General features: G+C 44.5%; 1 protein-coding gene across 5 annotated transcripts in view; it reads right to left on the bottom strand.

The window, feature by feature from the left end:
* Nucleotides 1-1,272: 1,272 nt before the first annotated feature.
* LOC126866517 (pumilio homolog 2-like) overlaps nucleotides 1,273-18,274 on the bottom strand; it is a 61,953-nt gene continuing 44,951 nt past the window's right edge. For 4 of the 5 annotated variants that reach the window (XM_050620185.1, XM_050620188.1, XM_050620186.1 and 1 more), the window contains 9 exons: nucleotides 6,564-6,947; nucleotides 5,989-6,229; nucleotides 5,356-5,520; nucleotides 4,951-5,070; nucleotides 4,576-4,870; nucleotides 4,244-4,484; nucleotides 3,682-4,072; nucleotides 3,433-3,601; nucleotides 1,273-3,293 (listed from right to left, as the gene is read on the bottom strand). In XM_050620185.1, coding sequence (XP_050476142.1) covers nucleotides 2,978-3,293; nucleotides 3,433-3,601; nucleotides 3,682-4,072; nucleotides 4,244-4,484; nucleotides 4,576-4,870; nucleotides 4,951-5,070; nucleotides 5,356-5,520; nucleotides 5,989-6,229; nucleotides 6,564-6,947 — 2,322 coding nt within the window. In that variant the 3' untranslated portion in view covers nucleotides 1,273-2,977. The remainder of the gene's footprint in view (nucleotides 3,294-3,432; nucleotides 3,602-3,681; nucleotides 4,073-4,243; nucleotides 4,485-4,575; nucleotides 4,871-4,950; nucleotides 5,071-5,355; nucleotides 5,521-5,988; nucleotides 6,230-6,563; nucleotides 6,948-18,274) is intronic. The other variant, XM_050620189.1, reaches the window with a different exon arrangement.

Raw genomic sequence — 18,274 nt, 5'->3', positions numbered from 1 at the left:
ATACATTGTACACAGTTGAGATACAACTCGATCTTATTACAACTACCTATCGGCTGTGAGAATGCAACACGCAACGAACTTCCTTTTTCGAATGTATACAAATAGGTGTGGCAAATGTGCGGCGCACACGAACGTCGAATTTAAAAACTTAGCAAGATTTTCTTTTTGTACAACCGTCGAGAATCTCTCGATGAAGAATAATTATATACATACATACTCGTGAAGTGATTTAGATGAAACGTTCTGCTTCGAAACGCTGTTCTGTTCTTTGAATTTCTCAGAAAACCTCTTAAGAACGAGCTACAAGTTATTCCAATTTTATCTTAAAAATGGAATAATAAATCTCCAATTCTGATCTGAATTTTTATTCCTCTAGGAATACGTCTTTAACAAATATAAAAATCCTACGCAACGAAGTATGCGTGAAAGTCGCCGAAATGAACTAAGTATATAGGTGAATTGTACAAAAGAAAATCCTTCGGAAAAGAACGCTATGAAATTGATGATTTTGATCGATGAACTGCTTCATCGAATGTACAAAATCTTAGGAATACAGAAAGTGATGCAAAAATACGTGATGCATGCACGATGTACGAAGCTAATCGTTAAAGCGGACGAGGCGAGACAGAGAAGAAAAAAGATACGAGAAATATAGTTATGCGTGTCCTTTTACAATGCGAAAGTTCGATTAAAAGGAACAAGTACGATATTATTGAAAACAGCTGAGAGGTGCTCTTTCCAACCGTCTTGTGTGATCAGTATATATAATACAATTGAAATGCTTGGTGTGTATAATATGTTGAACTAATGTGTGAACATGTTGTAAAGGCGTAGGGAAAGAATGGCGCGAAAAGATATAGATACACACGCATTGGGAATATTAATTTCCTGACGTTTTTCTTCTTTTAAAGAACGCGTTATCATTTATACAATGTACAATGGATCTCGGTTACGTTCAAAAATCACCGCGATAATCGCGATGGCTGCGATTATTTAAAAATGGAAGGGAGTTATCGGGGATGTGGGTCAGGAGGGGTGGGATTTTTGGATGAATTCGAACATAAGTGATTTCCTTTCTCTAGAGTGTTTCCTTCGTCAAAAATCTTCATATTTTACAATTGAAAAGTATGTATAAGTGTATGTGCCTGTACGTGTATAGAGGGGGAGATCGATGGGGAGATCGATGGGGTGGTTGAAACCATTTTTAAAACGGTAGGAGAAAGGGAAATATTAACGTATATTGATCGAGGGTCAGCAGCATTAGAACGTAAATCATATTTAAATTTAATATAATTAGTAATTATTATAATACACGATATTCACAAAGTGCGTTAAAAAGGAGAGAATTCCCGTGAAAAATAAAATATTCATTGAATTTACGGTTCCTCACGATAAGGTTGTCACGTCGTACCTATACACATTTGTTATTTATTTATATCACAATTTACAAAATTTGGGGATCTCGGGAATAGGAGAAAGGAGAAACAGGGCGGAGGGGCAAGGATCGGAAGGAAAGGGATGCAAAAAGGATGTAAGAGAGTAGAAAAAAAAATGCTTCGCGCTTCGGAGCGACAAACGTAAAAATGAACAAAGGAGAACCGTGCTAACGACTTGATGTCTCTCCTCATTGTTTTGTTTCTGTCTTTTAATTTCATTCTTTTCATCTCCTGTTAAGTTCTGTCTTCGAGAGAAGTACACACATATACATAATATACTGATTCATCTTCCAAATTCTTATAAACGTTAAACGAGTTATAAAATCGATTTCTCTTTGCTTCTCTTGTCTTTCTTTTTTTTTCTTTCTTTCTTTTACGAACAATTTGAAGCAATCAAGGGGGCAGATCAGCGGTCAGGTATGGGGTACTCAGCTCCATTCCCATGTCATACGCTATGCTAGATTTAATCAACATATCTGTAGCTCCTAACCTCTATCGAATCTGAATCGATATCGATTCAATGATCGGACGTATACCGCACAAACACTATTTTCAGCGTGCGAAGATAGTACGGTACACTTGCGATCAAAACATTTCGTGCATGGTGTTAACGGCCACCGCACCCTCATTACAACTCGATATAAATGCATGCAGCTCTAAGATCTATCCTAGCTGTCTAAACACAATTTTCTCTTCTTCAAAATTTTTGTTGTTATTACCGAGTTTTAATCACGATGAGCCGTATGACTCAACTAACTTCTCCTCTTGTTCTTTCATTGTTTTATGCTTTTCTCATAGGTGTTTAAATGTTTGCCAGAGGACAGGGCCTACGCTCTTTCAAAAGAGTGCTGAGTTTAAAGAGCTTAACAATTTTACCCAAAATGAGGGGAAGTATGTCATAAATTGTTGGAACTATCATGCCGTTAAAACTGTTCTAAAACTCATTGAAAACGAGTGGTGTTTAAAATACAATCAGCCATCTCAGCACTAGTTTCTTTTATATAGTTGCTCGAAGCTTATCCAGCTATTGTGAGGAAACTCGGCTCTCGAACGTTATTAATGCAACTTCCGCGACATTTCAATGTAAATCGCTATTGATATATTACTCGGCAGCACGTTTGATTACTAATAGAAAAAATGCACTGTACTAACGTTATTTTAGAAGTTGATTTTTCCTGACACATATTTGACCTAAAAATTCGTTCTCCTCGTACCGTAATTTCGCGTTGTCCATTCTTGTTGATCTGTACAAATTGTTAGCGTCTCTCGTTCTTTATGGTTTTGCAAAAATAAGAAAAATTATCTCGGTAGTACTTTTTTTTCGTCTTAAGTGAATACGCGCGTGTTCTCTTCTTTCAACTTTATAGTTTCAAGAAGGGACAACGTGACAAGCGGCACATTGAAATGCATTCTTTTTTTTTTCCTCGTCCATTATATGTTTAATGACGATAGATACGTTGCATAAATATTACGTAGATCTTAGTACGTATTTTTTTGAACGTACGAAGATCCTCAAGTTGTTACTTTCCGAAACCGTACGCTTATAAAACCTGCGTTGGCTGCTGAGCTGGTGTAGATACTGCACCAGCAGCAGAAGCAGGCGGTCCAATAGGACCAAGATCACCTCCACCACTCGTAGCACCAGCGGGTGTTGCTACCCCCATTGCAGATGCAGTTTTCATGAAGAATTTCTCCAGCTTGACAATGATGTGCTTGCCATAGGTGTACTTGCGCAAGCTACCTAAATGTGGGCGGATCTTGTGCATCAGTACTTTACGTTGTGCTGGTTCTGCTACATCGATCATTTTCTGAACCACGTAGTTGGCATACTGATCCTTCATCATGACGTTCAATGCGCTATTTCGTAACAAGTATAAAAAGTAAGCAGTTAATGGCAAGTACAAACGAATTTTAGCAACAAGTTGCAACAAAAGAAATATTGGTGGTAATAATTCTCGTTGATAAATATCGAAGTTCTATATGTTGCGAAACCTACTTGTCGTTAAATCCGCATACTTCCTCAATGAGTACAGCACGCTCTTGTCTTGTAGCATGGGTCACACACTTTTCAACGACGTTGCTCGCAAATTTATGTTGAGAGAGAGTAAGTACTTTACCCCTAACACTGCTGATTAACTGTGCCTTGTCTTCCGGCTTTCCATGTTCTATAAAACAAACACGTACGAATGAGTTACTCTGGTAGGAAAAGAAAGTTATAAATATATTTTTAAGCAACGACATTTACCAAGCACATGTTGGATCACATAATTTCCATATTGATCTTGAATAAGTTGGTCAGTTGCAGCGTGTAACTCTTGAAGAATGCCCTGAGTTTGTTCAGGAGTGCAGTGCTCGAGAATACGTTGAATTACTCTGCAACCGTAGGGATGAGTACTCAAGGAATACACTTGACCAGCGAATGCTCCGATTACAAACTGCAGTGCTCGTGGTTCAACGCACTCGATGCATTTTTGCACAACGTGATTTCCATTTTGATCTTTAACGCATTTCAAAACGTGCCCGTCCAGTTCACGGACAATCTCTTGTTGCTGTTCTGGTCCGATCGATTCGAGAGCTTTCTGAATCACTCTACAACCGTACATTTGCAGTGCCAAAGGCAGTACGTGTCCTCGAACCTAACATCAACGATTAATTGAACGCTAGTAAAGATCTAAAAGACTTTATGCATCTACTTTAATCGTTCAGCTACAATTATTTTCGATCAATAAGTATCAGTTGACACGCAAAGGTATTCATCATTTAATCTACTTCCTACATACGTAAATAAAAATGAACGTCGTAATTACCTTCTGGGCAAGGGTGGATTTTTGTTCCGGCGTACCGAACTCGAAGAACTTCTGAATAACATAATTCCCGAAAACATCGGTCATCAATGAATAAGCAGAAGTAAGGATCTCTTGGAATACAAGCTGCTTTTCGCTAGCCGAAGCACGTTCTAATTTCTGCTGAATAAAACGGGAACCATGCTGATCTTGACTGAATTCAACTATGTGATTGGCCAAATCACGTAGCTGAAGACTCGGGAATCTGAAGTACATGAGAATTGCTTGTAACATAAGCTGTGTTACGAGACAATGAGACACTCGTGTCCTCGAGTGATAACTGGAGAAGCACGTACCGGTTATTCCTAAAGTCTTCTAACAAACGTGATCGTCCACCAGCATTTTTGTCCCCGATGCTGGTCGTGCCACTGCGGCCAGGTTTGCCCACCAAGTTCGGGAAAAGAGAGCTACTAGAGCCGAAAACCCCGTTGGCTGTTAAAGCTGGAACTGCGCTAGCACGGAACTTGGCTTCAGCGCCGGGGGCAGCAGATACCCGACTTGCTCCACCGACGAGTCCACCTAAAGACCCTCCCAAAGTTGGCGGTGGTGTTAAGGATAATCCTAATGGGCTTGGCGATGCAGTTACTGTGCCTGCAAATAAGATCGTGCAACTGTAGACGAACGTACTTAACCCTCCGAATTATACAACACACAGAGCAGCGGATCAGTACCTAGGGCTCCGTAACTCTGAGGCCATTTTGCACGGCTGTACTCCAAGCTAGGGCTGAAAGCAGATGTATTTCTATCGAACGAATCTCTTCGGGCGGTCGAAGAAGCTCCAAGACCTAGACCTGAGAACAGATAAGAAGAGATGCGAGATTTTCTAAAAGCCGAATTTCACTAAGGGACAAGCTCACGATTGTCGATGTATGATTGTTTTAAGGTATACAAAGACGTCACTAGGAGAATACGTTCAAAATGACAAGTGTGTAAAGACAAACGATAAGGCTCTTGCAAAGCATGCAAACATATGCGGTCGTTATGTACAAAAGAGAAAAATCGAGGACACCGCCGACGCCTGAAACTGAAACATCCGTTTCGAAAGAGTGTGTTGTTCGTTGGCTAGGAATGTGTACCTGTACTCTGAAGCTGAGCGGGCGAGCCTAGTGCTCCCAGAGGGGAGCCGCCATATCCTAGTGCCGCTAAACCTGCGGCTAGTCCCGATCCTTGCTGTTGTGCCTGCTGTACCGCAACTGCTTGAGCCTGTGCAACCACTGCTGCTGCACTGCACGCCGCCAGACCTGCACCAAAAGCCCGCAACCCACACACGCTCTTAGTTATCAATTAATTTGCCGTACCTTACCGACCTTATACCGTCTATAAGCCTAGCGGTACACCGTTCCAACACATACACACGCACGCTTCCGGTATCGACAACGAATTCGTACTAGACATTTTTAGTCACCAGGTTAATACGTGGCGTGTATACACGTATGTACAAGTAACAAAGAAGTTATTCGACGTTAATATATATATATAAATACATATGTATATTTATACGCATAACTGTTTCTCAAAAATTCACTGATATATTTAATCGTGAGTCATGCATATGTATAGGCTATACATAATATGTATATAGATTTATATATATATGTATACCACGTAGAACAGAATCAATATGTCGGAAAAAAAGTAACACATATCTACAATGCTGATGAGCAGTCCGGATATTTAATTACAATCTCTATGACTACAACGCTTCTTACCCAAACATTCTCCCGGTGTTGCGTTACTATGGGACGTAGGAGTTGGCTGGGAATATAGACTCGGTGGTGGTGGAGCCGGTGGTCCTGGTGGTGGTTGTGACGGAGCTCTGTTTACCAAAACGGGCGCTGGGCTGACTAATCTCATAGGGGTTGCCGCGGAGCTTAATCCACGCACCCCACCCATCACGATGGATCCATTCTGATCGTAGTACGCCGGTATCACCTGATATTGGCCTTGAACCTGTCAATACATCGATATAAAATCAACTGTATATCAAACGTAATATTAATTTGAAAACGCCGTATACTAGAAGCAAGTAGCAGCTCTGTTTGACACAGAAACGTAGGAACGTTAATGAGCTGGCAAATTGTTGCTCGAAGTTTATATTTAATCCCCACGGCCAAATTTAATCGAGAAACGTTCAACAGGCGAGCGACGGGAGAGACTTTGCACGCAGCGAGACACATATCGGCAATAGCTGAAATTGCGTCGCGACAATAGGATTTATTTCTAAACACATGCGTCCGATCCGAATGTCCCATTGGAAAGCGGGCTAGCTAATTAACTTGCTTACAGTTTGAGCCAAATTATTTGCAGTGTCTTGAACGGCAGCTGCCGCCGCAGCCGAAGATGGTGTCAATGGTCTCCTAGGAGGCGGCGGAGCGGCAGCTTGAGGAGGTGCCTGCGGTAGCAATCCGGCTGGATAAACCCACGGCGCTACTCCATAATACTGCGGCACCACTGGAGGTGGTGCACCGGCTATCAATGCTCCGACATATGGTTCTTGACCGCTGATTACGGTATACGGTGCCGTGGGAAAGTTCTGCTGTTGTTGTTGCTGTTGTTGTTGTTGAGCTTGCGAGGCGGCTAGGTACTGCTGCTGCTGCTGTTGTTGCTGCTGTTGCAGGAGTTGCAACTGCTGTGGCGTAGCTCCTTGCGGCTGACTTCGGAATAGTTGCTGCAACAGAAGGAAATCGTATTCGTTAAGCACAATTTTACTCGTTCCTTCCGCGGTTACGTGTGGTCGTCGGTAATAACTCTACCGGACTCTGTTAAAGATACACGTAGGTTCACGGCGCGAGATACTCGTTGTAATCCTCTGTAATTTCACGTCCCTTCGTATTATTACCTTTTACGAGATACCGTACAACTTAATATGCTCAATTATTAATGAAATGGGAAAACAGCCAGCTACCATCATGTACAGGAATTTAGTTGCAAAAACGTCAAATAGCAGGAGCAGTTGGTAGCGACAGGCGATTGCGAATTTTCGGTAATACGTGGCAGGTCCACGAAGCATTACAAATGACGTCAGCTTCTCCTCACCGTCTTAATTTATTCGACAATACGTAGCGAGCGTTTACCGAGGAACTCTGGGCAAAACTCCAATCGCGTTGGACAGAGATTAAAGCGTCCAAGAGTCGGAGAAGCGGCCGATTGAATTGTTAGTCGTGTAAATCTCCACGGTGGTAACGTAATCGGTGCTTCGAGGCTCGATGGCGACACTCTGTTACCGGGTGAGAATCGAGCCGGGCCAGGTTTAAAGTTTCGGACCAAGGTCGAAACATGAGAGAGGAGAAGCCAGGAGGCGGGATTGTCCACATTCACAGATATCGGTGTAAAAGCAACGTTAAAGTTGTAGACAGCTAAGGCCTGGTTGGCTTGGGTCGACGACCCCCTGCGGACGTTCACCGACAAGCGCTCGCCTCTATGTTACCGGTACTCGTTCTGGACTCTCTAATTGACCGACAAATGCGGTACAGTTTGACCGTGGACGGAACGCTCGTACCAAAGAATCGCGTTTGATTCAATCCATATCTTTCTGTCGATATCTCGAATCTTCGTATCACGTTGCCTCGGCGACTAGAGACTAGAATTGGTTAATTTTGGCAAACCAATTTCACGTAGAAAAGTTCCAATATATTGATTCTAAATAGACTAAGAACGAAACAGTGACGCGAAGTTCGATCGAATAGCGTCGGCCGTTACGTCAACGTTAATTGCTAGGATTGCAATACAAATTACAGACGCTATTACGAACGAATAGTCTTTGGCGTCAACGTTTCATTTAGCCGGGAAGAATGCATTGGCTTCTTCCCCAGCAATTACGCTTTACTCGTTATGGAAGAGGACCACCTACGACATTTTTCCCGTGCCGTCATTAACTTTGACCATAAAAATAATCCCTCTAGGTCCCTTAACGAACACAACGATCTGTGTCTAAATAAATAGGCATTGTTCCGAGTAGGTTGTTGCTCCGCGAGAGCGTAGAAACTTGAACCATTCACGACACGCTCTAGCCCTCCGAGTCAGCGATGCGTTTCGGGTATTAACCTCTTCCGGAAGCGGCTCGAGCTTCAACCAAGGCCACGGTTACGTTCGGTGATTGTTCCATGCGCGAACCTTGCGGACCCCTCTTCCTTCCCAATCTGGTGTACAGGTTGCTTGCTTTTCTTGTCGCTCAAGGTTTAACAAATTCGGAAAGTCTGCCTATATAACGATCCAACGAAGCTCGAGATACCGAGGCAAATTTATCTAAGTAAAGCGATTTTAAAGATTCGAGGTGCTATTATTAGGATAGGAGGTGTATTTAATAATGTTATTCTAAAATTTAGTGTAAGCACACGTACAAAAATAATGTATACAGGTCGTAATCGTCGCTCGCGCCCGATACTATTACACCGATTGCACAAAGGATAAAAATTCGACTGTCCTAGGCAACCTGCTAATAAACACATTTATATTGACAGACTTATTACAAAAAGTTCAAAGTTACAGTTCTTATGTAACTCCGGTTGAAGGTTACAAATAACGGCTATAACAATCTGTCCCGAGTTCGTTTGCTCTGCCCTTGTAAACCAAAACAACATTGGCACAATAATATGAGTCTCTCCAGATTCGAATTTTCCGTTGACTTTTCTATGTTCATGTGCCGCTACAGATCGTTCTAACGTAACGTCTTTTCGCAAATCTATGAGACTAGAAGGGGTTTCGCTTACATCAATGATACGCAATGCAGACAATCTTTTTGATATGCAGGATTTGAAAATTTGCAGGGCCTAGTTGCAATCAACGTTAACCCACTTCTCGATATGGTACAGTGTAGCCATTCGAAGTAACTAAGGGCCATAAAAATGACTGACTTGTATATTTTATCTCCAGATACATCTCTTGTTACGAATCTATTCGAGGAAGAGCAGCACAGTGTAATTCGCTAAACCGGCTAAACGATAGGCGCCAGATCAGGCTCTTAATATTTATTGCGTCTACGAAATGTTTAATAACGCTGTATACTATCTTATCGCTGGCCTGACCCGTGTGGCACCAACGATATACAACGGCACTCCACACCCTACTATCCTGCTCTATCTTTCAATCTCATTCAGCGATTAAGTTTCAATTACTTAACACGCTGTAATTTTCAATCTTCCAGCAGGCATGTGAAAGAAAGATTGCAATATCTTATACCGATACTGACAAAGCAGATACGAAGAGGAAGCGGACAGGATTCGAGTTGTGGTGTCACCAGCTGACGGTTGACACGTCGATGGCTTACCATAGGAAAGCGTAGAAAAGAACGGTCGAGGGGCTACTCAATTCACGGCACAGTTTTCAATGGAAGTTGCAGCAGGAGCCATTACCGCAGAAGTCATTAGTGCCCTCGAACGGGATGAGGTGAAAACGAACGCCTAAATGGAAATCACGGTGATTGCGTTTGAAAAGGGGTGAAAAAAAAATGGGGTTGAAGCTCGACACAGAACCGGGGGAACCGTTTGATTTTGGCAAGGGTGGAAAACAATGCCCGAGAACATTGTCGTAGGTGAGAGAAGAGGGCTGCTATACGTTCCTGGAAGTGTGACTCACTGTTGAATACGTAAGGTTTCCGCCGGCGGCTTACAAATCCGCGCTACAATACCAGGCCTATTGATTCCTGCTCTCTACACGCTCGAGTATCCACACACGTTGAAGAGAGAATATCTGGCACGAGTCGACCGTGACAATCGTTGCCAGATTTTTCGAAAACCCTTCGGGCATTATCCGTCCTTAATGGTTGGTGGCATTCGAGTTTTCCGCTCATATGACCGCGATCACGATGCGTACACGACCGCACAGTTTGTGCGCAACGATCATTCTACTCGTGCTTGCTAATCGAATATAGCTGGCGCACGCTCGTTCGAGCTCGTACTACTATTCGATTGAGGAAGTTAAATGGCATAAATTAAGCCTGGTGAGGTTCGCGAGAATGCGATCAATTCTCTTTGTGGAACAGGTATTTTAACACGCCTTCATAGAGCTCGATCGCCTTCCAAACGAGACGATTCGTTTCTTATTAAATTTCATTGGATAGGTAAGCGTTAAAAAGACGAGCTTTGACAAGAGGAGCTCGGTCTCCAGTGCCAGAGAATTACACGTCCAGCGAGGAACGGTAGAATTGGCGAAAAGCCCGAACTTCGATTACCAACGGTAGAAGCGGTCCACAGCCGGCGTAATCAGTGATATAAGAAGCATTAAGCGAGAGATATTCGTTACTAAATCCCTCGCAACGCGGTCGTGAAAACGGGTTTCAACGAACGGAGTTCAACGAACTTTCGAGCGTGCTCGTTTGACTTTCAAAACGGCGTGCTTCGAATGGTAACTTTAACATTTACCACACGAACTGCCTTTCTTGCGGCGCGAGTGAACCACGTTCGAAACGATCGATCGTTTTGACCGTCATGCCGCGCTGTCGAAATTTTCAACTCGACGATTTTCGCTCGGCCGAACGCCGAACGTAGAAAATCAGCCAAGCAAAACTAGCACCAAGTTTACGGCAGCCGATGGCCCAATGGTGTTGCGACGTCGTTGCGGATAAAGTAGAAGGGAGGAGACGATGTTTCTCATCGTCTTTCTTTTTATCCGTCTCTGTCGCTTTCATAGTCCAACAATCAGCGACATCGCACTTTCGACGTGGCAGGACGTGCCAGCAACGACACTCTCGAAGAGAGGAAGAGAAATCGTTTGGACGCGCAACGCCGATAACTTTTGTCGTTAATACGTAGCGTGTTGTGTTCCCTTCGTGTGTTACGCGCGTAAACTCTGTTGGAGAAAGATCGATGTAATACGGGCATGAAAAGGTCTCGAATCGGAGCATGCATCCGCCAGCAGCGTTTTATCGTTCATGCATTGTGACAATCGCGAGAAACTTTGATAACGGCGTGGATATCGTACCGGTGGTGTTTCGATAACGCATTTTAGTTTCGCTGACACTAACGTTACAAACATTCAATTCTCAACGCGTTACGGTTTGCCGATCGACCGCAACGCGTTTTGATACGATTATTCCTAACCTGATGTGCGCGATTCGAGAACACACCACCACGATCAAGTCGATCGGTCCCTCCAAACGTGTCGATAGATTCTTATCTTTATCAAAAGTTCAATATACATAGCAACCAATTACTTGATACGGCGTATACGTTGATTTAAAGATGATTTTTATTACAATCGGAATAGCGATTACTCGTTATCTTGAGAAAATACTGCGGAGGAGTATGAAAAATATTATCTAAATTTATAAATTTCATCGGGAAAGGTTTGCACAATCGAGACCCAAATCTTGAAAGACCGCATCTGTTTGGCCGAAATGTGCTTTTCAGTGCACGATCGATGTTGACGTCAGGCAGCTAACTCGAAAATGGGTTGCAAGTAAGTATTGGTAGACAAGGTATGCTCCATTGGCCTTGTAATGTCACGCGTACCTCGATAATTACGTATTCTGATGCCTGATCGTCGATGTTGTATCACGCGTTCCATTCTCTTCTCTCAACTTCGTACTACCGACGACTTCGGCGACAAAAAATAGAAAGTTTCGTGTTTCTTTAATTTCTTAACTAATCTTTCACCTGTGTAAGACAGACCACCGAAGAGGATGGCGCGCAGCTATTGAAACTTTTCGATTACAAGCGCGCGCGAACGTCAGAGACCGTAATGTTCGTGCATCTGCGAGTGGTAATGAACGATGGAACTAGCCGGTAAAACTTTCCACCAGGTTGAATTGAACTGAATCTAGATTTCGGCCTGCACATTACCATATCTCCTAGGCGAGCGCGTATTATTGATTCTAACCGAGCAAAGTCGCTATTCCGCTTGGATAGCAGCGCGGCGTGCCGCGTGCACGTAAACCGCTTTGGCAAAGACGAATTTCGCCAGGGAAATTTATTAACATTTCGCGGCCGAGGCAACGCCATTAGCTCGCTTTGATTGCCGCCAATCTGAATATCAACCTTGAACGAGCGTTTTACGAGCCCCGCGAAAACTATCTATGATATAAGCAACCAGAGTGTGCGCATTCGCTTTCCGCGGGGAACAATAGCGATGCGCAACGAGGGAAACTTGACTTTTAAAATTAGAACTTTTGGCCAAGGGAATGATCTCGATGATCGTGGATTGATGATCGCGAATCGACGATTCATTTCTCCGGCGATAAAAGAATCGTTCGGATTGGCAGAACGACAGATGGGAAATGTGGCATGAAAAGCAGGACGCGTATCGATGAATCGAAAACTGGCGGGGCAGAGCAGAAGCAGGATATTTGTGAAACACGGGCTGTTTGCGTGAAATAAAAGTACAACGACAAATAGCGGAGAAGCCCGTTACTTAACCGCTTCGGAGCACCGTTAACTCACCTGACTGCGTGTACGGAATATACAGGGTGTCTTCGACGTGGCTGCACAACGACATATTCCCACTTGGCTCTATATCGAAAACGTTCGCGTAGGTAATTTTCCAATCTAAATCCCCCATCGACGTCGTAACCCGTTCTCCGATTATCGTTACAATTGTATCACGTGCTATTAATTACCAAAAAGCCTGGCAAATCTCGTGTTTCTCCGCTCGTTCCCCGACATCGATGTTAATTAAACCGAACGTACTTTTATCACGAATTTCCTCTCGGATCGATCGTTCCTCCCAAGCACGAGTCACGATCACGGTTAGATAGATAATGATAATTCTTTTAAACAGAAAAATATTCCGGCGTTCGAACAACAGAATTCCGGTCTACTTCTACATGGACGCGATTCAAGAACTGGTTCGATAGCCATCAGGAACAATCGGGGACGCAACAATTAAGACGATACAAAAACAACGAGGACCCTGTGAATGCAGAGAGCCGAAGAAATTATTCGTTCCCGGAGGCGACCGTCTCGGACCCCGCCTATACGCCAGCCGGTAGAGACGAGCAGGATTCGTGACAACGACGACGAGAACGACGACGAGATCGACAACGACGACGACGACGACGATAACGGCGACGTCGACGATGGCGAAGATCGCAATCCCCGATGGATTCATTTCAACGAAAAGAGGTCAAGGGTCGAAGTGTCCGATTGCAACGACAATTTCCAGAGACGTCGATCGTTTCATGAAATTACCGCTGCGTTCAGCGGCACGGTATTTCGATGTGTACAAGGCCGAAATTGCGCAGCATAGTTTGGTGAAGCTGGTATTTCGCAGGCAGATTTGACCGAGTCATGAACTTGGCCAGTATTCCAGTCCGGTTTCCATTGACCGTAACGCGGCTGCGTTCGTTCCGCGACGTGAAATCGCGTGCAGACGTGTTACGATTAAAGCAGTGGAATGACTAATTAATCGGGTAGAAACGTTCGCGTGTTCGGCTGCGATACAGCTCGATTCAAAGGAAGTGCGATCGAGGAGCATTCTAGAAACGCCTGAAACGACAAATTTCGTTGATAACGCGTAGAAGAATCGTTTTGTAGGTTTAAGTAGGCCAGACAGGATATGGGGAAAGTTTTAAATACCCTTATCTATCGTTGAGCTTGTTCAACCAGTGTTAGGAAAACGCGAAAGAAAAGCACAGTGTAAAACGTTGTTTCACGATGGCTACCGCTCGCTCCAGATAACGCGTCGCTCAGAGCGATGCCAACTTTCTAAGCGTGTGCAGGGTCCGTTCTTTCCGCAGTTCCCGGTATAAATCACGCGATCGGGCCGGCAACGCTCTCTGCGTATATGTATACACGTGTATGTGTGTGTATGTGTGTGTGTGCCGGTTGCGGAGAACCGCTGGTGTTAATGTTCCATCGGCAGAAACCGGTTCCCCAGACACCGGGAATCGATCGAATTGACCCAAGCTTGCTCAACGCACGATACCCTCCTGACTTTGTACCGTTCTCCAACCAGCCACCGAATGATTCGTTGTTTTCGCGTCGCGTATCTCGTCAACGTCATCCAGGGAGAGCCTCTCTGCTCCTGTCACGACACATGTCTTTGTGTCACGAGGAAAACGGGAAGAAAAAGAATTTCGCGGATGCCACCTGTAAATTCGTCCGGTATCGCGTCGCTCGTCCCGACGTACAGACACATGGAAAATATGCGACGTCGAACAGGTTGAACGACGCCGGTGACGAAATCTGTAGTCAGGATGAGACAAACAAACTTAACTTTTCAAGCAGACGCGTCGCGGACAATCTCTGTTATACCGTTAGCTGGAACTGGTGGCGAGTCTCGGTTTAAGGCGGTTCATTCATGAAACATACATCAGTCCCGTGGTTTCGTGGGACTATCCACTGTTCGAAAAATGAATGTGGAACGGATTCACAATTATCGAGGTAGTCCGTAGACATCCACATCGGGACTTGAAGACAATGCCTATTGTGAGCGTCTATTCGTGGTCTGGTCTCGCACGCAGCGCGTTTCCCGTTATAGGCGCTAGCCTAGTTGCAAAATTCAATTAAAATAAACTCTCTCGTTGGGACACGCGTCCTGTTCTCGGTGACGGCCGATCCCATAGGGAGAGACGAGTGAAAAAGTTAAAAACAAAGAAAAAAGACACTGAGCGGAGGCGGATATAGGAAGGAAACGAGGGAGAAATAGATAGATAGATAGAGAGAGAAAGAGAGAGAGAGAGAGAAGACACAAAGGTAAACTCGATGGAGGAGAACTCGCGTGATAAGGGTTGGAACCACACCTTGATACCAGATACCCCTTCGCGGTAGCTTTTAGCCAAATGACGCGGATTTTATTATTGGATGGCCTTTAAGGGTGCGGCCCGGTTATCCTGCCGCAGTCTAATGGGCCGTTAACCAGCCCCACCTTCCTCTTGGCATTTTTTTTTTCACGCGACACCCGTTATGCGTCACGTGGAGACCTGGATCGACCTCCGACACGCGACTCTATCGTATACGTAAAAAGAGGCCTACAAGAAACATCATTTTTTTCTCCCTATCACGAACGAACCCTTCGTCCTTCGTCTTCCACCATACGAGCCTGAGATTCACGTGTCACGAGAAGAATAGTAGCCGAAATTAAGGATGACAAATTGGTTCGTGCCTGATAATACTTCTTCGAAATGGACTGAATCTTTATATACGTGGTATCATAATATAATACTCGCGAAAGCGTGGCTTGACTTTCCTCTACGTTTTTACCACGAAAGTAAAATCACGACGACGAAGAAGGAAATCGAAAGCGTGTTTCGAAGACATCGCACGAATTTCGTCTAAGTGTCATTGAAACTTAGAATTTCGTTGGATCTGCGTTTTGACAAAACCGCATCCATGAAAGATCGCTCGTGAAAGCGTGTCGGCGGGAAGTATCCGGCGAAACCGATGCCGTGTAATTGTTCTCGAAGAGAAAAATCGATCGGCGAAGAAATTCGAAAGTCCGAGACCGAGTTGGATTTTGTCGCTAGAACGAAGAATGGGAAACTCTGGGAGGAATTAAAGGAAGTCCACCGTGGAAGCGTACAAGAAAGCGTGTCGTTGATGGAAACCGTGCCGAATACCTGGTCATCAAGACGAGACTAATTTCTACTACGTGATATCCCGAATTATTTGCTGTGCAATTTGAACACCGTTACGTGAACACGCGCTGTACTACTTCTAAATATTTCTTACTCATTTGAATAAATAACAGAGTAAAACTTTAAATGTAAATACACGGCAAATCTAAAACGAAAATATCTAATATAACTTCCTGGTAATGCCGTCGATGCAGCATCTACTTTAATCAAGCCGGTAGAACCCGTAAAGTTTTCTCCGATGTTGAAACTTTGGAAATGTAAAAAAAGAGTTGGAGTACACTCGATGCTATTGGTACAAAAGCCATTGTCACCAGTGGTTTAGGATTTCTGATCCCGATCGTCCACTTCACCAGCTGGAGTGCCCTCTGACGCGAAGCGAGCACTGGTTAGAGGCGGAAAGTGGATTTAGAAAATCGAAACGGATTGAAGTATCGACGCGCCATCGAAAACGTACAAGTGTCGAAAATATTTCACGGTTAGTTAGCTAAACCTTCCCAGCGTCTCGGCTAAGTCGATCGTCCAACGCGTCTTCGTTCATCGGCCAATTCGGCTGATTAGCGAAGAACTCATCCGCCGCTCCTCTCGACGATTTCCTCCGCAAATTCGTTTTGAGGCAAATTTGTTCCGTGGACTGCGGGACGTTTCAGTTCATTGAGACGTTTGGCGAAGGAAACTGGGCGGAGAAAAGAGCGAGGTGAGCCAATTAGTTTTATTAAGGGGAGAGAAATCGGCGTAGGCGTCGTGCAGCAACGTAAGACGAGCGAGGAAGGTCTTCTCTCAGTGGCGCCGCCGATTTTATTAGACCGTTATCGTGCACCAGACAGAATATTTGTCTTCGCTTCGCCTCTTTGTCGTGCCGCAATTGTGCCCGTCCACTTTTGTTCGACCTTCTGCTTTGCTCACGCGCGTGTTGCGCGGTGAACACATTGTCGTGTGTATACGATTGCACGTGTATAAGAGCCTCACTCACGCCCACGTGTACATATACACGCAACTTACGTTGCTCGACTTTTCCAGCAGGGAAGGTCACAAAGTCGGTTCACGCCTCGCGATATCGGATTTATCAAATAATGGCCATCGATGATCGGATAAACGAAGCAAATATGTGAACGGCGAACGAACGGTGAATGGATTGAAAAAGCCTACAGACGATATGCGTTTCGCTTCGAAGAATTCAAATAGAAACCGATACGCAACATCGATGTATCAATATTTGTCGATGCTCGATTTCGAGGAGCGATGAATTTTCTTACGTAGTCAACGCATCGGAAATGTTATCAACGCGTGTACAGTTCTATCTATGAATCTTCTAATCGTCGTGTTTTTTTCCGACTGTGTTCGATTTTTCCTGCTGTTATGTTCCCAGCATTTGTCATCGATGGGATCTCGCGATCTCATCGACGAGACTGCAGTTGGGAGACATCAATCGAACACGACAAACCAGGGGGTGCTCGTTAACACGGCTGAACGGGAATCGATGAATTTGTAATCGTAAGAGTACATCGAGGACATAGAAAAAGAGGGAACGAGGAAGAGAAGTGGAGGGAACGAGAGTAGGCGTACGGGAAACTGTCGAGAGCGCGCACTGTCGAGGAAAAAATAAATAAACGACGATAAATACACGGAAGAACCGTTAATACGCAAAGATATCGGCGCGAATATCAAGAGGATGAGAGGAAGAAAGATAGAGGAAGAAAAACGGGTCCTCGTCGAGGCGTATGCTGCAAGCATGGGGTTGATTTTAATACCCCCCAGGGAGAGAGGGGTTGTAGATGTGACCTTTATGAAATGCTACAACCTTTGTAAGCCCTGATTGCACTTCTTCGTATATACAGAGAGGCGTACACAGACTCGAGCGCCTACACAAAGATGTACACGTATACCAAAGCGGTATGAAAGCGCGAGCGCGATGTGCATCGCGTGTACATGTAGAAAGCGGGCCTAACACAGTGTCTTAGGATCGTCTGGCTGTACACGAACCATTGTTTTTCAAACATACACGTCTCTTCCAACTATGTGCCTTAGGTTTGCCCGGCAGTATCGCATTCTGCGAGAGAAAGAAAGATAAACGGCTGGTGGTATCCGTATCGAAGAGGCGAACTGCTCGGTACACCATCCTCCGACGTATTTCCAAAGGCTGACGCGACTCGTGTGTGTGTCGCGTTGTCAGACAAGGAAAGGTCCATCGATCGATGGAAACATGGCTTTACGTGACGTTTACATACGTTTAGACGAGTTTACGCGTTCGCCTTAGACCTGTCGCCGATGCGAGAGAAGCTCGTATCTGTCATCTCACTGGGAATTGCCGCTAGTTTGCAACTTCCTTTGAGAGTCGTGACGAACTTTGCTTGAAGAGAGGCTGTTAGATTTCATTACGCCCCGCGCGCACCATCGAGGTCAAAGCCATTCTTTCGTGTTCTATGTCGCTACGTAGTATCCGAACCGTTTTCGAGGACAAGACCGACCAAGAGGAGAGAGTCACATCT

This window comes from Bombus huntii, chromosome 6, assembly GCF_024542735.1.
Source record: "Bombus huntii isolate Logan2020A chromosome 6, iyBomHunt1.1, whole genome shotgun sequence".
Lineage (NCBI taxonomy): Eukaryota > Metazoa > Arthropoda > Insecta > Hymenoptera > Apidae > Bombus > Bombus huntii.
The sequence above is the reverse complement of the archived record's forward strand: the minus strand, read 5'-3'. Positions and strand labels throughout refer to the sequence as shown.